This window comes from Lepisosteus platostomus, chromosome 10 (genome assembly GCF_059453375.1).
Source record: "Lepisosteus platostomus isolate fLepPlt1 chromosome 10, fLepPlt1.hap1, whole genome shotgun sequence".
Taxonomy (NCBI): Eukaryota; Metazoa; Chordata; class Actinopteri; order Semionotiformes; family Lepisosteidae; genus Lepisosteus; species Lepisosteus platostomus.
Window position 1 is genome coordinate 15,593,739 of NC_142620.1, and position 23,416 is coordinate 15,617,154.

The window sequence follows — 23,416 nt, forward strand, 5'->3', positions numbered from 1 at the left end:
ATTCCATTAGGCAAAAGCTGACTGTATATACAGTATAATACATATTGTATATGTGCATTAAGTGGGACAAATCAAATCAAAAAGCTACAAACTAGTACAAAAACTGCAGAGAGTTCAAATACTGTAGCTCAGAGAAAGGATCAGATGCGGGGAATGTCCAATTAGAAGGTCATTCGCCATAACCCTGTCAAGAAATGTGTGCGTGAAAGACGCACAAAGAATTAACTTAATTGATCATGGCAGCTAGCTGAGCAGATGAAGGGTAAAATAAAATGGGAGTGCTTGATCTGGAGGTCTGTTGTACGGCTGCAAACTTACAGTAGTGACATTCCTGGATAAGGGATAATCACCGCAAGCATCAGAAATGAGTGGCTTGGAGGCCAAATGGACACTCAGTGAATTAGCAGTGGTATCCTGCTGGATGTCTGCACAGAGAAATGGAATGCTTGGTGGGGCTTCGATGAATGAACGTCAGTGGCCTACTCGAAAACTGGCAGGAGAAGTAAGAATGGGTTCTGGAGCCAACTGGCTGCCCATGAATTAATGGTAGGAATCAGATTCATCAGGTTCAGTCTGAATGAAGGCACTAGATGTTTATGCTAAAAACATGACTTTATTTTATCTACATTACTAAATGATGAAAATCCCAAAGCTCCAGTATTGGGTTTGTTAAAAGACATTTGCTGGGAACTGACTCACTAGCATTACCTTCATGTTGCAGTGTACCCGTGGAATTAATGTTGTACAACTTTTACATTTATTTTTGTTAAATTGCTATCATGATGCAATGGGTATTGAGATGTTGCATTGTGTGCTATAGTAAAGGGTTTTATGTTGATGTGATACTAAAATTGATTTGACTCAAGACAGCACTGCTCAGACTATGGAATTTTGTCCTGAGTATTTTATAGATTTGATATTGTCTTATACAGTAAATTAATGTGTTGCCCAGATATGTGTTCTCTAGACTTTGCTTTGCTGTTACAGATCTCTAGCAATGTTTTTTTTCTTACTGTGTTCAGTTCTGTACCATTAAAACATCAAGGAAAATCGGAATAACTATGAATCCTGCATTATACACATCAACTGTGCTTTAGGGCATGACTTTTTAGTGATAACTACAGTATTGACAAGCTCTTTATGAAATTTAATTCTACAGAGCACTAAAATTGTTTAGTAAACTTAGAAGCTAAGTTTTGAAATTCATTTGGAATTAACTTTGCAATTAAGCACACTTTGATAACGTTATTTAGATTGAATAGTGTGCCTGTGCTTTTGTCTATGTGTACAGTACATTCTTCATTATGTTCTCACAGATTACAATTTTCTTACATGTCCTTTTTGTCTTTTATGCTAGGGCACAAGGTCCGTCTTGTATAATGTTGAAAAGAACAATTCTTCCAACAGCTAGAAAATTACTTAATTACCGACTAAAAAGCTTGTGAAGTGCAGCTAAATGTCTGTACGCAGATTAAGCAAAGATGTAACAAAACGTAGCATCCAAGTTGTGCAAAGAGAGGCATTTTCAGAAATATTACTTTTTTCTGAACTCTGTTTATTGTTCCATTGTATGTTACAAAATAAATGATATGAGTAAAAACAGCATGTTTCTGTATTGTAAAACTGATAAAAATGTTTACAGACAAGCATCTCTAATAGTAAAAACAAAAGAAAAAAAAAACAGAACAAAACATCCTCACATCAGTGTGCAAACAGTTTATACAGACAGAAACACTCACTCTGGGTCATGTTTCCTGATAAATTATTTTAAATAGCATATATCTACACAATTATGAAATTACCTGTTACAAATAGCATAGAGAAACTGAACAATAATTTATTCATTAAAAAAAGCTTTGGACAAACACAAAGCACAACATTTATAAAACAGTCTCCCATTCCATTTCTTAATGCTTGGGGAAAGGGGTATATTTATCTGCAAAAATATGTTTTTATACTATGTACAGCATTTGTTTTACTACAGTAGCGTTAAAAGAAGTTAACCAATTTGTTTTCTGCTGCTATATCCAAACTGTGTTTTGTTTTCATTATAAAACAATAATGAGGTAATAATTGTACATCAAAGTTTTCCTTTGTTATTTTTTCAAACCTTAATAAAAAAGAACAGGCACACTGGTCAAACATACCGTGCAGAAGAACACTGCCTCTAGATGCACTGAATAGGTTGCTGTTTTGAAAAGGTGGGTTGGGGAAGACAGGTTTTGACAGGAGAAAGCTACAGGTCTTGCATGCTAACAGAACCTGTAACATACAGGGCTAAAGACATTGACCCTGGTTTCCAGTTTTTTTACAAAGGTAATGGGGAATTAAGAAAAAAAGAAAAGTCAACTTAAATGTTAGAGCATCATTACAGAGCAAAGTTAATAAATAATGACTTTTATTTACAATCTTATATACTGCGTCTTATCTAGACTACAAATCAATCTGTATGGATAGTCCAGCACATCTGTTCCACTCCTAAAGCAGTCCTTCTTCATAAAGACAAGTAAACACACAGCAATAAATAACTAAATCTTTTTGTATACTTGTTGTTCCATTACTGGCTTTTCCACACAGGTTCCCCAATTGTTCTATTATCAGTATTGTTTTTTTTAAAGCCTCATTAGTTTTGATATTTCCTGTCATTCTTTGCTATATTTCACCATGATGTTCTGCAGAGGTAGGCAACCTTTGTGCTGATGTACGCCCCTCCCCAGTCCAGAAATTTGCTAGAAAACCAGACACTTTGAAATTCAGATTTAAAGAAAAAAAAAACATTTGTTTGACACAAAAGCAGTACATTTGCTTGAAAAGGTATTGCTGATTTAAATTGTATGTATTTTGTGCAGTTGATACAAAAATGCTGGACTGGCGGACATTCTCTTAGACTCATGGTTCTGCCCTAGGCCTGGCTTGCAGTCTCCTCCATTTTAATCTGATATGCCATGTTTAGTTGCTGTTAACAGAGGCTGATAGGGAGAACCAGTCTCACCCTGAGAATACTAGGTTCACTGAACTGAAGTAGTTACATCACCAGCCATAGTACCACTGCTGCATTCACTAATAACTGTGTTTAGGCTGTATAATGCCCATTACTCAATATGATCCATTTGGCTGAATTTGCCAAGAATATTTTTGTTATTTATTTCTGTAAGGGTTTCTTCAAAAGGGGGACGCTCTGAAGGAGATGTGTATGGGGAGCAGAAAACCAGTGCTCCTTAGCTTCACAATTATATATGTATTTTATATATATAAATGGGAAGCAAGCTGGCTCTTTTGAGAAAATATCTACACACACTCAGACACGCATACGTTTCAATAGTAACAGTCCCTCGGTGTTTTGTTCATCAACAATCAAGTCCAAGGGTCTCTGACCCTTTTAATCGTAAGAGGAAAAGTCTTATTGCCTTCTTCATCCCTGGAACAAATTTGTCCATTTAAAAAAAATTTAGTCCACAGCAGATCTGAGGTTGATCTTTTTTTAATAAAAAGGAAATACTCAGTCTTTCCGTGGGACCTCCATCTGGAAAAAGATATGCAGACGGGTTCTGAAGTGCATAGTCAACGGCTGGAAGATCTTCCCTCGCAGGGCGAAGAGCTTCGGAGAGCCATCTCTTGACCGAGTAAAGCAAGGGTGTGTCTGCTCTACCTGCTTTGGTGGAGGGGTCAAATGCTCATCTGGCAGTCAGCTGGTTTTTCTCCCAACGTCAATTTACCATGAAGCTGATCGCATGCTCTAGTTCCACCAATGTGCACGTTTCAGAGGGAAGCGTAATGAAAACAATGGTCCCAGGATGTTGTTTAAAATATATATTCATATTTATACAGAAAGGTGCAAAATCCAAAAAAGACTCTCTTCTCTGCAATTATGTATCTAAAAAGGAAAAAAGCAAAATGAACTTTTAGGTAACAAAATAACCATCAATACTTCTGTTCTGTGCCACTCCAATTAGGAGGTATACATCTAGCAGCACTGCTTCAAATTAAATGGTGTAAAAAGTTCTAAATGTTAATAAAGACTGCTATTATTAAAGATATAAAAAAGTAAAGATGCTTAAGGAACTTACCTCTGCATTCATATTTGAGGTCGGAGAAGTATACCATTTCTTGAGAAAATACGAACAGACCTAGCCTTCCACCTGCGTAAGTCTTGTCATAGATGCTTCCAGAGTCTGCCATGATTTTCTTGCCTTCATACATGACAACCCTAAAGTGGAGAAGGAAAGAGTTGTGAGATTAACTTGTTTGCTTAACTGATAGGAATGTTTTTTTTTTAAACTTTATTACATAAATAACTAAAAAACCTGGAAGAAATACTTAGCATACCGACATAACTGAACCACAATGTGCTTCTCAAATAGGCTTACCTAATGTGGCCAGTCTTTGGTCTGTGGGTAAGATGCCATCTGTAAGCAGTGAAGTCTTTCCAGCCAATATTTTTAGGGTCGTGCCACAGAGTGCGCACCTAAGAGGGAAAGGACACAACCATGCAAAATTACTTTCAGTACTTTTCCTGGAATAACCTCCAATTAAAAAACAACACAATATTTACAGCTTCATAATCTGTTATTAACACAATATTTAATTATGAGAGGTCATTTGAAGTGAACAATTATAGGAGCTATAGTATATCGTCACATTTAGCCAAGGTAATGCATGTACCTGTCCGAGAGTATCTCCAGTGTGCCAAAGGGCATTTCGCAGATGTTCTCCAGGTCCAGTGGTAGAATTGACAACTTTGATGGACAGTCCTGAGTATCCCTGGGCTTTTGTGGGAGTATGAGACCAGTAGGTCTGTGTGATCTGTTTCCACATCACCACGTAGAAGCGAGAGCTTGACTGGTATCCAAACACAAACCCAGCATAGTCATCATCACGGTCGGTGTTGATGAAGAAGGTGCCACTAAAATCCACTGCGTTGAATTCATCAAAACCTGAGAAGTAAGGAGTTAAAAGGTAAGTTTTACAATGACTTGTATTTTCATTGCCATAATACTTCCATTATGTATCACCTATAGTACAGTAAAGTTTCTGTAAACATACCAACAGCAATGCCAGGATCGCAGTTGACGGTCTGCACGAGCTCTTTGCCCTGGTGGCGCACCACCCAGTTAGGGTCAATCTGTGAAGTTCCCTTGGGGTCCAGGGGCACCATCTGGAATTTACGGAAGTCCGTCTCGGTGATTGCAAAGTTCTCAGGACAGACATCGTAGATGTCAGGTACGTTGTCTTGATCAAAGTCGTCTTTGCAAGCATCACCTCGTCCATCACCTGAAACAGATAAAAAATGCAAATACCTTAATGACAGATACTGTTTGTGTATGACAGATATATGTATGTGCTTATTAAGAGTGTGAACTAGTTATGTTTATTGAGGTTTAGACTGAAGACCTTAAATGACTTATTGCCTTGAATGTCTCACTACAAACACCAAAACAGTTGTGAGTTTCATTTAAGAAAAATACAGAGAGCTGTTTCTAGAAGAACTGTTGGGACAGATATATACAGTGTTAGAGAGAAAGTATTAAGCCCGAAGTTCTTACCATCAGAGTCTTTCTGGTCGGGATTGAAAGCCAGTCTGCAGTTGTCCTTGTCATCGGGAATGCCATCATTGTCATCATCATGGTCACAGGCATCACCTTTGCCATCTTTGTCATGATCAGCTTGGTTGGCATTGGGAATGTAGGGACAGTTGTCCAGGTTGTTCTGGTGGCCATCTTCATCTATGTCCTGGTTGCTATCGCATTTGTCTCCTACCCGATCAGAGTCAGCGTCAAGCTGTGAAATAAACCAGAGAGTTACTTTTCATTTTACCCCACTTGCTTGTCTGCATTAAGTAATTCACATGTATATGTATTCACATGTATTTTGTAAAATAAGTTAAGAAAGAGTTTTGAACAGGTAACACTATGTAGCTGTAAAAATTCATGTTTATCACACTGTCTTTTTTTGCACCTAATGGATCTTGGAGCTTTTCAACAGCATCTATAATCTTTGTCTGTCTTATCCTGCCAAGCCAGGCTTTTTCAATCCAGCTGCATATTTCATACTGTTGAAAATCATCTCTGCATTGCAAGGTGCTTCTAACAGGCATTCGAGTAATGACCCTCAGGCTATTAATCTCCAAGTCCTTACAGTTGGCAGGACTATACAGATAATAATTACACAGAAGGGTGGGGTACATTTTGCTCATTTTTCCCTGAGACCAAGTACCCATGTTCCACAAAATGTACACATTCCTGTCCTGGATTAGGTAACAGCACAGGTGTGCTCAGAAATAATTGAGTGAAGACAGGGTATGCATGACCATACAAGTGTGCCCACGTTTTAATTAGGAGTGTATGAAAGATGGTTTTCTTTTTCATTTTATAACTGAATACCCCATTAATAAGACTGCATGCCTTATATCTCTTCTTCTGCAGTCAACACTACATCACTTCATATTTTTTTGGTAAAAAGTTATGCTACAGTTTATTAATTTAAATGTAATTAAATTTAGTATAGAAATCAGTTTTGCTTATTATGCATTACTGTTGCAAAAAGATCCCACATACGTAGAGTACACATTTGCTATTGTACTATTTATTTTTTCTACATCTGATTTTCTATGTTTCTCAAACTGCCTGGGAGATTTAAAACAGAATAGAAAAAATTACCTGGTCTGGATTGTGTTCCAGAGGGCAGTTATCACACTGATCTCCAACGCCATCTAAGTCTGTGTCTCTCTGGTCCACATTGTACACATAAGGACAGTTATCCTTCTCATTCAGAATACCTGTAAAATAATCATGATTGTGGTCAGATTAATTGTTACAGGGTACAAAGAAAAACAGAAAATTGTCCTTTCAGATATAGCTAAATTCATTGTCTTGATCGGAGAAACTGGGGTATGGTTGCTATCCAAGAATGGTTTCTTACCATCACCATCGATGTCCACAGCACAAGCATCACCCTCTCCATTGTTGTCAGTGTCAATTTGATCAGGGTTGCTGTTGTATGGGCAGTTGTCACAGCGGTCTCCCACATCATCACGATCATAGTCATACTGCCTCGGGTTATAGATGAACTGGCAATTGTCCTGTTTTCAAGAAAGCATTTAGAATTTTTTAGTTTTGTTTCAAAGTCCTCTCTTGCTAAGCCCCTGGGAGTACTGCTGACTATCAAGTACATTTTTAAACATTAAGCTAATAATTAACAAGATAAAAGAAGCCAGTCTTTAAAAGGAATGTTTTGAAGCCAGAATAACCAAATTAAAGGAAAAGGACAACCATATTTTTAGTACCTCTATAAAACTTTCTACTGTGTTTAATGGATCATTGGCTCTGGGCTTCAAGTGTTGTACCTCTGTGCTGGAATGTGAGGCATGACTGAGGAAGCTAGTGTTTGCTTGCTGAAACATTTTTCCCCCTGCTTTTTTCATTCCTCTTTGCACGAATCCTGAATGTACAGACTTTGGGCTCTTGGCTTACTTCTCAAAACAAAGCTTGATCATTAAACTTTTTGGGCCGACTCTACTGCTTCCTGCTGCTGAATTGTGGTGCCAAGCATTCATTTAGCCTGTCTGTAGGGGGCTAGATTCTCACTGGCCACCAAGTTACAGGAGAAACATTTCTTCTGGTTCATGTCTTACCCTGTCATCTGGAATGCCATCATTATCATCATCACTGTCGCAGGCATCCCCTGTTCCATCCTTATCATAATCTTCCTGTCCGGAGTTGGGAAGGTTGGGACAGTTGTCCTGCAAATGACACATGGACATTTTTAAAATGTGAGCTGAGAGGTTAAAACAACTTAATACAGATTTTAGACATCTGCAGTCTGAAGTAAAATGAGCTTTCAATAAAAAAAAGCATTGTGAAATGAATGATTTACCTTCTTGCAGTGGTAGGTGGCATTTTCCACACAGACAAGGTCCTCATTGGGCCAGCCATCAAGGTCAGTGTCCTCCCCACAAATGTATCCATTGCCAGCGTACCCTGGCTTGCATTCACAGCGGAACATGGGGTCTGTGAAGTGCCCCAGGTAAATGCAGCGGGCGTTTTTGTTGCAGTCGTGGCTTCCATCAGCGCAAGGGTTTCGGGGTGTGCACACCTAGGAAGGACAATTTCATGTCAGTTCTCGCACTTTCTCCTTTTAAGCACTTGCTCTCTTAACCGCATATGCCGATTACTTTATTTTATGATTAGCTACAGAAGTTTCCTTTAGATCATGAAATAGGACACTTGTCTGCTGGTCAGCAAACATCTGATCAATTTCATTTTCATGGTGTAGGTGAGAATTCTAGCCTTTTTGGCATTAAACCTCTTCCTGCTTAAGGGTATTCCTCACCTGCTTTTTCGCCGTGGCATCCTCCACACCTCTACCATATGGCTGTAGGCCAGTGAAACGAGGTGGGCAGGGCAGACAGTTGTATCCTGGCTCTGTGTTTTCACATCTGTGGACGCCGTTAAACTCGAAACAGGCATCAGGAACCTCCTTACACTAAAAAGAGGTAGAGGAGAAATTTATTTTTATGGTACGGAGGTGAGATTCATTGCTAGTCAAACAGACAGAAAAGGGTCCTGAAGCTTACTTCATCGACATCTTCACAGTTGACTCCATCACCATGGTAACCTGTTGGGCAAGGCCCACACTTCCAGGAGCCGTCAGGAAAGCTTGTGCACTTTGATCCAGCAAAGCAGGGATTGGATAGACACCCATCTAAAAACAAGACATGCACACACATGAGTATAGAACAATATTCTAGCAGCACGGAGCATCTGTAAAACCTCAAATATAAGCGAGAGACTTGTTTCATGCCATTCCATTCCAAGATCAACATGGAGGAAATATTTCTAAGACAGCAATATTACATTTTTGAGTTAGATGTGTTTGGAATTTGAATTACTATTCAAATTCGCAAAAAGCACTAATTATTGTTTTGTTTGATGTAGGAACACCACCGCCCCTCACCTTAACTGAGAAAAGTTGCTATTTTGAAACCTGAAACAAATACTGTATTGACTGGGGAGCTTCCGAATCTGTTGGACGGTAGTAACGTATTCATTTTCTCCAGATTTACTCACCAATGGGACAGTCCTGCTTGTTGCAGAGCTGAGTTTCCCCAGCCTCACCAATGCAGTCCTTGCCACCATATGTAGGCGCAGGATCATTGCAGAGTCGCTTGCGAGTCTGAACACCTCCTCCACAGGTCACAGTGCAGGTGTCCCAGAGAGACCACGGTCCCCAGTTTCCATTGACTAAAAAAAAGAGCAAAGGTACATAAAGACTGATCAGAATAGCAAATTTAACAATACACTGGGATCCATTTCCTTTTCATTTAATTGGTAATGTGCCCGAAAGAGGTAGATTCTTTCAGGTTGCTGCCTAGTAAGATAAAAAGATAAAAGACCTATGTTCCCAGTTATGTAACAGCATTCCTGAGGTATTTGGTTTCCATATTATTGCTGTGGTCTCAAAAGGGAAGGCAAGGATTATAGTGTGGAATCGCAACAGTGTGGGCTTTTGTCACATTTAGGCATGGGAGTGTATTTATTTCTGACGACTACGTACTCGGACAAGGGGATTGCTTGCACTCCTTTGTCTGCCGGCCCTCTCCCATGCAGTCCTTGCCACCCATCTGAGGAGTCGGGGAATTGCACAGACGAATGCGCGTAATCACTCCAGTGCCACAGGTAACGGAGCAGGAAGACCAAGGAGACCAGTGACTCCAGCTTCCATCTTGCTTGACTGTAGGGGGAGGGAAAGCAAACATGTTCAACTACTGTTGCAACTGCACATTTCGGTCTGAAAAGTGGGAGGAAAACAGATTTTGGAAGTCATCAGAGTATAACTCACATCGCTTGTCACATTCCTGAAGGTAGCAGTCCCGTGTCTGCACAGAAGTGCCCTCGCAGAAGTTGTTGATACGATCGCAGGAGCGGCCACGCTGCTGAATCCCTCTTCCACAGGACACAGAACAATGAGTCCATTCAGACCAGGGAGACCAGCCATCCTCTGCAGAGTCGCTTGCTGGAAAGACAATGGAGAGCTCTTTCTATTTTCTTTTAGGATCTGAGAAGTGTTAGTATTTCCTTGAGTCACGATTGATATGGAAATCTAAGTAGATCAGTGCTCTATTACATCAAGAGTAATTACCATACAAGGCTTCAAATGACATATCACCAGTAGTCCTCACAAAGTATCGCATTTTAGCAGTAGCTTTTCATGTATGTGGTGTATATGTATATAGATTTTCTGGGAAATGCAAAATCGGAGTGTACAGTATGTACATCAATTTAACATCAACCCAGTTTCATGTAAACAAACATACTCTTGAACATTTTCATTGCACTTTTCCTAGGGTGAAAACTAGACTCAAATGTCAAATTACTCTCCTCCCCCCCAATTTAAGCCAAGTACTGTCACAGTGTTTCAGAGATCTGAGAACATTCACCAAAAATTGTAAGTTAAAAATAATGTATTTCTGGTACCGGAATCTAATTTTCTAAGGGGTTATATTTTTCTAAGCATTAAGCAGACTGTACTTTTAGGGAACAAGTAATAGGTTTATTCCATGCTGAAAAGAGAAGAAAGAAAACACAACGTTTCGTCCGTGGAGCCTTCTTCAGGTGTACTTTTGGGTTTGAAAATGTTGTTCCCCTGTCTGGTCTTTCTTTGTCTGCCCTCCAATAATTAATTTAAACATATCTGAAGAAATACTAGATCTTCTAACACTGGGGTTCAGACAATGAGACAAAGCACTGATGTTTGGTAAACAGGTAACAGTAAGGTTTAATATTAAAGTCTATTGATTTGTGAAGCATGCATAGTCAACAAAATCAGACATACAGTAGCAACCAATCTAGCTTATTTATAAAACACTGAATTCTACTTACGTGTGCCACATCTTGGACAGCATTCTCCATCAGGAACAGTAGCGTTAGCGCAGGGCATCAGAGGGCAGGAGATCTTGCGACACACTGTGGCAGAATTCTGCACAAAAAGAATGTTGGAATCAACCAAATTTGTTGAGGCTAAACTCTGGTGAGCAGAGAAGTGAACTCAATTGTTTACTTATGAAACAAACTGGCTCTATCAAAGCTAATTGCAGTGTTGTGAACAAAGAAGTGATCTTTGGCTTGAATCTGTGACTCCCGCTGAGCTACGGCTTTGCTTAGTGCACCTGCTGGAGGTCATACCAAACTGCACAGAAAAGGAAGCTGAAAGCACAGTGCTGGGGAATTTACTGACAGGGGTGAACCCCAATGACATTTATGAGGGCTTTATCCACTTAGAACTCTGCCAACACACTGCAGACCTTTAACTTTTTGGAGACTTTAAGCTGCAGGCTGGTGCTGTAAACTCTTTATAATTAAATAGCTGATTCTTCAAAATACTGAGAGACTGCCAAGTTAGGTAACACAGTAGGCAGTGAGGCATGGCAAACAGATTATAACAAAAAACACATCTGTAGGTAACATTATTTGTAAAATCTGGATTGAATCTCGACCTACAAGCTACAAAGTACAGCTTGTATTTGCTTAACCAACTTTTTTTTTGTCTGTTCAATGCTCATTTGCATAATTGAAAGACATGGCTGCTGAAGGGGTCTGCAAATAATAGCTGTCACATTATTTTCAAACAAATCATAAAAAACATTTAATAATGGTGCTAGTTATGGGAATTCTGCCATCAGCCTGTCATACCCATTACTCGCTACATTACAAAGCCTCTACTGTCTGTCTGAATTAGCTTCATTTGAATTTACCTGGCAAGTGCATTCAGTACAACCATCAACAGTCCATTCATCCTTATTGTTGTAGACTATGCCATTGTGGAGACACACACCATGCTTGATTTTAATTTGGTTTCTGATAAGTTCATTCTCTTCATGCTGAAAGAAAACAGAGCCCATGTTAAAAAGTATTTATTATTTATCAGTATGAGTTTCAGATTTAAAACTGATTAGTTACGACTTCTGTGCACAAAGTCAAGGTTTTGCATCCTACATGTCCCATCTGAGTATTGGTGAATGGCACATCTAAACGCGAAATTACATACTTAAGAATGCAAAGTAAAACTTACAACAAATCAACACAAAATAAGAACTTAGCTAGAACAAGCAAAACCTTCTTATTCCGGAAATACCTGGTGCAGAACATTTTGAATTGGATTACATGTATTGAAACTGCAGAGGTGCTGGACTCTTACCAGTTTGTGGAGATTTTCTGACAATTGGTGAACATAGACACTGAGTCCTTTAAGTTCCTTAAACATGTTGGCAAGATCTTCACAAGAGAACCCACACACAGACTGTATATCTGCTGGGACAAAATCATAAAAAAAGGTGTACAGTGAATCCACAGAGTCATACTGTGTATATACCTGTGTGTACTCTGCATAGTGTAGGAACAGCCACAGGAAAATAAGATGCATTTTCAATTTTTGTTACATTAGTTTTATAAAACAGTAAAATACAAACATAATAAATATCCTCTTGTCATATTTTAAAAAGTAGAGATAACAAAACTATTAGGAAATCCATTAATGTTTATCTGCATCCATTTCGTGTTTAAATTAAGTTACCTTTTGTTTTGTGTCCAATGTAGTCAGTCCTGATGGCTGGGCTAGATCCATTGACGGGGTTGTCCAAAATTATAGTATCCGTTAAAGGTGCTAAAAACAAAAACAAAAAAGTTTTTTAGAGAAGCTACGTGATAAAGACGTACAGTATGCAGTTTGAGTTCCTCGTAGTGGTCCACTTTTCAAAGGCAGCGTTGTTAAAAGTTTGGCTTGTCCTAATTTTTCATGAGAAACTAAAGCAGAAAGTGCCTCGTATGTCTAATTTGCAGTTTTGAACTGGTTCCTAAGGGGGATTGTAGGTACGATCTGGAGACAGTAGTACGATTTTGGTGGTTTAGAAAAGCATTAAAATATTCATAAACAAGAAATCTTTTTTATCTGGTGGCGTTTGTCAGCTTCGTTAAACAGTGTACCGTAATTAGTCTATTTTGCTTCTTATATACGCACGTCTGGCTGTGTTATTACTCCTGCACAGTTCCAGACAAATAGTTTCCATCTCTGCCTGGCAGCTACAGTACTATTTGCTGGTGGACGTTAGCTCGGAAAATTGAAATGCCAGCATGAAATTTGATTTGTGCCTTACAAAGGTAATCGAGAATGTTGCTTGAATGAGACAATTAAACCCTAGATAAAATGCACACTTACATCTGGAACATCCTTTATTCCTCAAAATCGCATCCAGAGTAGTTCCAAAAACAAAGCGTATATTCTGCAGCACACCCTGTGGAAATGACAAAGATCAGTTTACTACTTCCTATCATTAATTACTTAAGAAACGACGTCCTTTTGCTCCGAAAACATCCGGAATATTTAGAACTACTGTTTTACCCCAGGCTAATTCGTTCGTTTAGATTCTACTTTCTGTAAACTGGAAAAAAACGGTATGGTTAATAACTTCTTTTGGAATGAAACACTTTCAAGGGTACACAGAATATTCGTCTTCTGTAACCACTTGTATCTTACCATGAACCTGTCCTTCACCGCTCCTTTGCCGATCCTCAGGCGGGCAATGCTGGGTACGTCCTGAGTCAGGATTCTTTGAATGGACACGTCCAGTTCAGAGCTGTTGATTTCTTCGCAGCCCACGAAAAGTTGAGCCCGATCTTCCTGCACGAACAGTGTGATGTTCTTCCAGTGGCCCGTCGCCAGGTCCGCGTCTTCAATGGACACCACCTGCTGCTTGTTCTCCGTGGAGAAAACCAGGTCCAGCGTGTTAGCCTTCCCGTTAGAAACGATCTCAAAAATGGGTCCGGAGCCATCAATTTTTTCGACCGTCAGCAGACTGCCCCTGGTCCGCTTGAATTGTTTGAAGTTAACCAAGAGAAGAAAGCCCTTTTCGGTGTGAATGGCATCTATTAGGTCCCTGAAGGGGGTCTCGGGAACCGGGGGAATCAGGTCAGCGTCTAAAATCTTGTAAGCAGGGCTGTAAGGATCTGCGCCCTTCACGAGAGTCACCCCATTGTTTTTCTTGTGTACTCGCACCTTCTCGAACAGGTCAAAGACACTATTGTCGTCTCGGCTTTCTGTAGGGACAAGAACAATTGCAGTTGCATTCATAACATTTTACTTTTTTTGTTGTTGTTTAATGAGAAAGCCGTAAGGAATGAAAAAGCTCTCAAGGTCTGCTAGGATCAAAAATAATATAAATCACTTATCTGTAGGTTTATGTAGCGATTTAATTATTACATATAATTATGAATGAGACCTTAAAGCTAGCTGCATACTGAAGAATTAGAAAATGTAGGGAACGGTGCACGTTTTCATTCTCACCTGCGACTCGAGCCGCTCCACAATTCCAAGCCATTAGGAGCAAAAAGAGACCCCCTATCAACTGCATTGTGCGAACCTTTATTATTTGTCTTTCTGAAAAATAAAATATAAATTTGACCTTTGATTATGAATTGAGAAAAATACCAGTGAAATACTGCACAGTGGGTATGAGAATATTTTCGAAATACGTATTGACTTAAATATATAGAAAAAGTATATGATGAATCTACCTACCTGGGAAAAAAGGAAAGTAATAACTCTTAATAATAACTCTTCAGAGGCACACAAAAAAGATAATTCCAAAAGAATGAAAGTCGCAAGAAAATCCTCAAGTTTCTCAAAAGTTCACTTTCTTCTTCACGTCTAATAAATAACAACTCCCGAAAAAGTAGCAGTGAATTCTTCTTTTTGGCTAACTTCTTTGCAATACTTAATCGGATGCTCAAACCTAACTATTAGCACTTTGGTGAAAGTCCGGTTTAAATAGTTTCATGACATTCCTAAGAATGCTGCTGCTCCAATCACAGGCAAGCAGGAAAAAGGGACGAGCTTATCCACCTACCTCACAGCACGAAAAAAAAAGAGACGTACACATAAAAAACACACATTCCAGAACTGAAATTCCATACAAAGATACACTTTTTCATAGACGCAAACATGCCAAGCCCCCACTTCCTTTTCAAAGTACATTCGTCAATTTCCTCACATACTTCACTGACACTTCTTTTTTAAAGATGCTTTTTGACAATATTGATTTTTAAAAAGTAATAGTACGAGTTGGTAATGAACTTTAATGTACTGTAACAAAGATGTCTAAACTAAAGAAAACACGTTAAAGTAGAGATTAAAATAAAATGTTAGGACAAAAGCTGCAAATATTTTTTTATATAATATTATTGCTCCAAACAAAAATGTTTTACAATTAATAACGGCAAGTCCAACAAATTAAAGGATGCGCATAGTTCTTGGCTCTTAAATCCTTCTTGTTTTACATGTATTGTCCGCCAGGAGCCGTTGCGAATTCACAGGACTAAGCTTCATCTGTTCATTTTTGTTTGCTAGTTACAGAATTACAGAACCAACGTAGATCAAGCGATATGTTTTTTTTTTCTGCTTATGTACAGTAAATTAAATATGTTGTAGATTTTCTTCCCGGGATTGGCTACCATTGTTAACCTCACCTGGTTTTAAAATGTTGAAACACTTAATTTCAGATATCCTGTATCTTCAGAGTGATGCCCTTCTTACATTTTATTGTATGTAGTCAGGGATTATCCTATTTTCTTGCTTTTCAAAACGGTGTTGTATAGAAGTTGGGTTTGCAAAAAATGTTCACTTGTTCAACAGAGACAAAAGGTTTAGTTTTTCCGATAATATTAACGATTCCATTGGTTTCTGCCTACAATTAAGGAACATTAAGGAAACAAAATATTCTTGGTTTAGATTATGGACTAGATAAATGTGAGGGCTTGTTCAAAAATTGTTATTAGCAAAATAAAAATATGTATTTTATGTGTTGCTATTATGTTTATTTAGTTATTCTCAAAACCTTTGAAAAAAAAAACCAAATAACTCCTATCTAAATACCCAACAGCCAAACTTCGTTGTTTGGTAAGCTCTTCTGCATTTAATGTTATCTTACCGTACTTACAGTAAATATACTTAATAAATATTATTAATATTTTTCACATTTTATATTTTAGCTTCTTTCTCAAATTGTAAAAAGAAAAAGAAACCTATGCCCTTTGGATGTACTGTCAATACAAAATGGTTTTAAAAATGGTAATTTATAAATAGAAAAACTAATGGTAAAAACAATGGAGGTATAATGATGATGTCGTTTATGTCAAGAGAAATTAAAATACAATAAACTGAAGCTATACAAAATATTAATTTTAGGTTTTTTAATTAACTTTATAGAAACCACTAATTCTTAATACCCTGCAATTTCTGAAGAACTAATGGTATGAAGTTTTCTGCTGGTTTAAGCTTATAGCACCTGCACTTTTTAGAAAAAGGGAATGCTGTATATGCAGTAGAATTACATTGCATCTCTGCATTAGGGAATGGGTCTGGAGTCATTTCAACTAGTTAGGGTTCATTATGTTAGATTAACATTTTCATCCACTCACATTCCTTGCAATTTTTATCTAAATCAACTAATAGAAGTTTCTATTACCCAATTTTGTACAATTTGGTACCCCTTTATACCGCTGGGTGTGCTGGTGCAATCTGGGTAAAGTACCTGGGTTAAGAGAGCAGCAACAGTGAAGCCCTAACTACTATTCCACAGAAGTCTTTTAAAGTGAAAGCTAACAGGGTAAGCATAAATTCTGTACGCAGAATCTGTATTCAAAAACTGCACTTGCAGATAAAAATATACAGTATATCAATGTGCAATGCTGTTTTTTCTACTCGTCTTAAAAATGTATACATTTAAGCAATTTCATAAGGATTAAGACAACAGGTTATTGTCCATTCTTTGCAGCTGTTGCTGTTCAGTAGGTGGAAAGATACCTGTTGTGTAATGCTTATCCACAAAAAGAACGGTGATGCAATTTTCTCAGCATGGAAAATATAAAATCTGATGTTCACTGTCCCTGTTGTGTTTCAAAACATGCCCAGATGGCAGACACTAATGCACAGTAGTATTTCAGAGTGTTAGTTTCTCGATTGTCCCAGATGATCTTAATTGCCTATAAACCATGGATAATGCTGTGTGTTAATGAAGCTAAAACATTACCTACAGTATATTTATTACTCCTTTATATTGTGACCATTCAGGGGCTGATGCAGGGCCTGATGCAGATGATCATGCAGAAATTATGTTACTACCAGTGTAGAATGAGTTTCAGTGCATTGGTAACTACCATTATCTTTCTGAGGTGCTCATTTTAATATTCAACGGCTCTGCTCTACTGCTACTAGCTATTACTTTTTTTGTTGTTATTATTTGGATGAATTGCAATCAGATTGTGCTCACCTTGTTTGTATTCTGAATACAGATGTTCTGGAAGTTTGTGTTCATCTAAAGATAAACATGTTTGGTGGCCAACTAGTCTTCTTGCAAACAGCCAAACTTAAGATGCAGACCAAAGTGACCTTTTTTTCAGAATTTTAAATTCAAAACTAACAGGTTTCTTGGAATAGAAATGCACATTTTATTTTTTTAGAATTATTGTGATTATAAAATAACCAGATTGTATAATGAAATTGCGAGTTCATAACATTACAGTTCACGAGTAAAAACAGCTTTTAAGGAGGCTTTGATCTAGAAGCTTATCAATAAAGCAGCAGTTGATGATTAGTTCATATATTCTGTATGTATAGTACCGAACTTAACTAATATTAAGTTCATTTTAACTAATATATAATATCACATAAACCTACAATTAAAAAAATCATCTACTGTAACTTAATACAACAAAACTGGTGTACTTCTGTTTTCAAGTATTCCTAAACGTTTTTAGGAAGTAAAACATTCTAATGAAAATAAGATATACAACGCTTTAAAAAGTGATAGCTTTAGGAAAAGAGTGATATAGATGTAAATTACAGTGTAATAAAACTACTATAGGAAATAGTGACACATCCATTTACAATATTCAACAAGGAGAAATTTTCAGGGAATAAAATGTTTCTCTGGAAGAGAGGAAAGGAATTATGTAAATATAAACATTGAAGTCAGAAAGAAAAGCCTCGTTAGAACAGAGACAGGTGTGGCAAGGTATGTATTGGGTACCGGGAAGAGCAGCAGTCACCTAATAGAAAGACAACATTCTCCTCCAGCATGGGAGGAGCAGTCACAGGGAACGTGCCAGTGCTTGACTGTCAGCAGTCTCTCCATTCATGTGGAAAGACGACTAAAATAGAAAGTTTGTACTCTTGCCTGAATGCTGTGCAGTGTGATTAAAAGGTATGATTCACTTTCTGTAAATCAGCATCCCCTTTTTTTTAACAATAAAATGAATATGTGGAAAGGCAGTAGTTCAAAATAACCAAAAAGAACATAAAAAGCCCTTATAAGGCCATAGTCACAGAAAAACAAGGAATTCTTGCTGTCGTTTAACAGGGCTGAAAAACAGTCAGCTGGTGTACAGGAATGTTATGTTGTAGAGGTTAATTTAAAGATTAACGACACAAAAATAGCTCTGAACGTGCCTGGAAATATCTGATTTCTGACTTAATTACTTTTATGCCTGTCAGTTTGTCCATATTTCTTTTATGGTATTACAGCTGAAAGTTAGTAAGGTTGTTTGTGATGTGTTCTGTTTAATGTGGTTACTGTCAAGCCCAGACTGGGAACGGCTTCTGCCACATTCCCACGAGTGCTCGCATAAACCTGGGCTTGTGAGGACCAGGTTGGGCTAACTATTGGTTCACCCATCTTCCTTCCAGTCATCCAGTCAACTCTGAAATTAGGCACTGCATTTAAGTCCCAAAACCATGCTGGGTCAGAGCTCTGATATTGAGCTATCTGAGATAGTGCAGTCTCCTACCTGCTTAAGGAAGCTTGCTTTCATGAGACCCAAAAAGTCAACAACACCATCCTACTTCCTGATTAACACCTGCATTCAACGCTAATCCAGTGCCCTTCCTGTCAGCCTAAAAGCTCCAGGTTTTTGCTGTCAGCCTCACCATGCCAGACTTCCCTGCCAGCCTCACCCTACCAGCCTCCTTCAGTCAGCCTCCCCACACCACACTACACTTCCCTGCCAGCCTCACCCCACCAGCCTCCTTCAGTCAGCCTCACCACACCACACCACACCACACCACACTTCCCAGTCAGCCTCACCACACCACTCCCAGTCAGCCTCACCACACCAGGCTTCCCTGTCAGCCTCAGCTCGTCAACCTGCTTCCCCATCTGTCATACTTCACCAACCGAAGCTTCACAGAGAAACCCTAGCAGTTACTGTAGATCTCAGTTAGATGACCGCAGCAGTGCACAGCAACAAGCCATGGTGTAGCAGTTACAGATTAGTTTTATTTCATACAGTATGTGTAGTATTGTGTCATTGTATTGTTGAGTGTGATATTGCTTTTTCCAATTGGTTGTAACAAACTTTGCCCAATTATTGGCATAATAAACACTCATTTGCTGTTACATGTGGATTTTTTCACCTTCAACATTGCTCTCGCTTACAGTATGTTATGAATTATTATGGAATAACCTGACCTGTAATTTCCTTCTCAATGGCAGCTTCAAATATTAATCTAGTATGAAACAATGTGTTCACTATCTTTCATGTCTTCAATACTGTATATGATTATTGATGACATCTACAGAAAAATGAAGAAGCAGATCTTCTACAGTGGTACAGTAGTCCTCTAAAAAAGTCAAGGTGTATTCCAGAAAAAGTGGTTGTAAACCAGTTCTAAACAGAGCTGTTAAATGGTGTCTTTGCTTCATCATATCTGAAAATCACACTTCAATCAGATGTTCCATCTTAATTTGTACGAAACAAAATGTTCTCACTGCTGTTCAATAGCTGATTATGATTATATTTTGTGTTGCATTAATAGGGTACAGACCATGAGCACTCATAACTAAAGATTGCGTTTGGATATGATCCTTTTTGTAAGGTTACTCCTGCATTGTGCAACCTGCTGTCAGCTGTCAGTAAATTCCACAGCCATGAAAAGCAGACTATTGTGAAACATCAAAATAAAAGCCAGAAGATGGCTGTTTACCATAAAAAGTCAAATATCTCATATACTAGACAGCAAGAATGGTTATACCACATGATGATGAACTGCATGTCTTTGACTTACAGACTATTAATTGTAAGCACTTTAATATTTCAAATTGTAATTCGAAGGTTAGTTTCAGAGTTCTGAGCTCTGTTAAAAGTGGTGTGCATTTGAAAACTAATAGCTGAAGGTATGCTGATTTTATATGTCTTCAGTAGTAAAAATCCACACATTTATTTATTTTAAGCATTTGTTATCAATTCGATATTTCCAGGTTTCTACAGATTGAAAGATTGAGTCTCTGAAGTTGCTGATGGGAGTTTTTGTTTCCTTCTTTGATTTTCGACATGGAAATTTAAATTGTACCTCACTGAGAGAAACACTGCATATACTGTAGATATTTCAAGAAGGTTTGAAGTGCATATGATATCAGTCGGGGAAAGACATCGATGGATATTTCTGAGAATACCAGTGAAGCCTAACTTATTGACTTTCACGGTTGGAAGCACAAAGACCATTAATACTGCTATGTTATGTAGAGTTTGGCATAAACTTAAAGTCATTCAAAAACTGCATGTCCAATTGCTTATTTTAGAAGTCTTCACAATGTGCTATTCTTTTTTATCCTGAAACAATTTCCTTTTTGGTTAAAACATTTGGTTTAAAAATGTTCTTTTGAAAACTTCATTTTCCTACACAGGAATTAATTTATAACATGGAGAGTTACTCCTTTCACATTAATTGCCATAAATAGAGTGGAATAAACTATTTACCACTTGGCATTCAGGAAACTGGTCTGCAAAGTTCTTAAAATGCAAAGCTATGTAGTTCTAAAAATGCACGCAGTAATGGCAACTTATTATCAATTTGGTTCCCTTTGTGACTTTGTGGTCTCTATTAATGTGATTTGGGCTATTTTCGAGTCGGTTCACCCTCTCAGATTTGGTTGTGCTTCTTGCAGCTGTTTTAAAGTGTTTGAAAATACAAAGGAATTCCTCCTAATTGCCTCCTAATTGAATATTTACAGATGTGTTTCGTTTACTGGCATTTTGTTTTGAAAGCACCTCCTCTTGTAGCCCTAGGAAATTGTCTGCTCTGAAGCAGTGACACATACTGTACAGTATTCACTAATTCACTGTCCGCTTAGAAACTGGGATTTCCAAATGATTATTAATGATAAATCCAAACTTATATCCACACAGAGTGAGGTAAAAATCTATTATTTACAATGCTTAAGCATTGAGTGTCTAACAAAGGTCTATGAGTCAGTTATTAATCAGCACTGTGTGTCATCATCTCAGTGTAGCTGCCTTTCTGTGCCCTAAAGATAAGTGTATGCTATTCATGGGTAGGTCTGAACACACCAAGGACTAATACTTTAATGTGACTGGAAGGCTGACTTTTTTAATGAGGTTTGGGTAGGTAACTGCGTCGGCATGCGTAGACTGCAAAGGAACAGGTAAAGGTTTATTCAACGCTGAAAGGAAGAGTAGAGACACAATTTTTCGGCATTGCAGTCACAGCCTTTCAATCACATTAAAGCATTATTTCTTGGTGTGGTATTCATCAGATACTCTCCGCAGCACGAACGTTGTATCTCTATTCTTTTCAGCAAAATTTCTGTTTTGTAAAACAAGAAGTACCTATATTTTAATTGCTTCTTTTTATTTCCATAGCCACTGTTTTAGTTAGATTTTAAAATAATCAAGTACAGTGTATAAGAATAACTAATTATTATCTAAATATACAGTATGCTCTTTAGAAATTTAATTGTGATTTACCCCTGTTGAAACATTATAAAGTGTAGCAAAGTTTGTACAATTCTAACAGACAATTCGAAAAGACACTTATAAAAGTGTAAAGAGAGATGCAGGCAGACATGCCACAAGGAAAACTATGACAAAACAAAGTAAATTCTATAACAAGTTTATAACAATGTAAGTATCGTTATAACTGTATATCACTAAATGTCTAGTAACATACTGTATGTATTATAAACATGGTAAAGAAACAAACTGCTGTTCACAATTACCCTAATACATTTGTTATGTTTTTATGTTTATTTATAACACATGCTTTAAATTTAGATAATGCATTACAAATTAAATACTATATCTTTTGAGTAGCACTTGAGTTTAGAATTATTTGTTGACTTCATTTACATTAAGTGAATGTGAATTTCAGAGGTTGTAGTGATGAATAAGATCATCTACTATATACCGTATCTCTGCACTCCATCACAATGACTGATCAACTTCTGTTTCATTTCACATGAATTCAGTCTTCAGTTATTTATCCTTCAGGAATTCTGTTTTGTTCTGAATGCATCCTACTGACGGATTGTGTGCAGCCACACATTCACTCAGTCCAGTTGAAAGCTTATACAGGTGCAACATGTTGTGCTTTGACAGCTTAACCTCTGCATCCAACTAAAGATCACAATTTATTGGAAGTACATGAATCACTAAAGATGTAATTATATGATAAATCTTTCCAGGGCTGTGCAAAGGAATCCTTCTTTTTAATTTATTTTCTTATTTACACCAAAGTAAAAAAAAAGTCAGATACATACTGTATTAAACCAGTCAGTCATGTTTAATAATTGTCTATTGAGGGTAGTGGAGATGGTAGCAAAGACAGATGGGAATCCATCAAGTGTAGCAGTTCAGCTTCTACGTTAATGCCTAAAAACTGTGACCATCTGTCTCTTGTGCCTGTTTGGTTATCTGGATTTCTTGTTATTATATGCTGTGCTTTCAGCTGTCATTGATATCAGTGGAATCAGGACAGAAGAGATTTTATGTAATTCTTGTTCATTTCCACAAACCACGGAGAGATAAGAGCATGATGATGGTTGTTTCTACTGGAATAGGTCGACATAACAGACTGAGACACATTCTTCTGTTCATACTAGAGAGAGAGCAACGTAATGCATTTTTCAATTTTGTTGAACTCTGGCTGCAGTGTTGCATTTGGTTGGTGAAACACAAAATACTCATACAGTATACTGTAACGCTGTAGTTTTAATGTGAATTCCACACACCTGTTGAATGTAACTGCACAAATACAGACACAGTAAATGGTAAAACATTTAGAAGTCATTCGATTTACAGGACTGAGCAGCATATAGAGCAACAGATTCTGTTGTTAGTGCATAGCTCAACAATAGTAGATAATGATTTGCATAATAACAAATTATTGTGGAGATCCTACAAGATTTTCATCATGACTAAACTGCCGCTCTTCCATAGTGATAAAAAACCTACTGCTATGTGAATCAGAAAGTTTCATTCAACAGTGGTCAGCATTTATAAATGTAATTCGGATTGCCTCAGAACTAAAACTTATTGACAGTATTTAATCACATACAGTATACCTCTTGATTCCA

General features: G+C 37.7%; 1 protein-coding gene across 2 annotated transcripts; it reads right to left on the reverse strand.

Moving 5' to 3' along the window:
* Window positions 1-1,534: 1,534 nt before the first annotated feature.
* Window positions 1,535-14,800, reverse strand: LOC148653421 (thrombospondin-1-like). Of its 2 annotated transcripts, none has more exons than XM_088648402.1 (23): window positions 14,569-14,800; window positions 14,335-14,427; window positions 13,528-14,087; window positions 13,210-13,285; window positions 12,568-12,657; window positions 12,193-12,302; window positions 11,750-11,875; window positions 10,878-10,974; window positions 9,838-10,011; window positions 9,553-9,729; window positions 9,066-9,239; window positions 8,573-8,700; window positions 8,329-8,481; window positions 7,873-8,091; window positions 7,631-7,738; window positions 6,919-7,078; window positions 6,657-6,775; window positions 5,544-5,778; window positions 5,044-5,271; window positions 4,663-4,934; window positions 4,368-4,465; window positions 4,068-4,207; window positions 1,535-3,874 (listed from the first exon to the last, which is right to left on the reverse strand). In XM_088648402.1, exons 2-23 carry the CDS (start codon window positions 14,399-14,401, stop codon window positions 3,867-3,869), a joined length of 3,519 nt encoding a protein of 1,172 aa, XP_088504528.1. In that variant the 5' UTR covers window positions 14,402-14,427; window positions 14,569-14,800; the 3' UTR covers window positions 1,535-3,866. The 2 variants fall into 2 exon arrangements, with proteins under 2 accessions (XP_088504528.1, XP_088504527.1); XM_088648401.1 differs by having other exon boundaries at window positions 12,193-12,305.
* Between the last annotated feature and the right edge of the window lie 8,616 nt (window positions 14,801-23,416).

Excerpts from the sequence above, each read along its gene's own strand:
- LOC148653421 (XM_088648401.1), bottom strand. The coding sequence starts at position 14,401 with ATGCAGTTGATAGGGGGTCTCTTTTTGCTCCTAATGGCTTGGAATTGT. Across the intron at positions 11,876-12,192 it reads CAGAAAATCTCCACAAACTG|CATGAAGAGAATGAACTTAT; the intron begins GTAAGAGTCCAG and ends GTTTTCTTTCAG. Across the intron at positions 6,776-6,918 it reads TGTGGACATCGATGGTGATG|GTATTCTGAATGAGAAGGAT; the intron begins GTAAGAAACCAT and ends ATTATTTTACAG.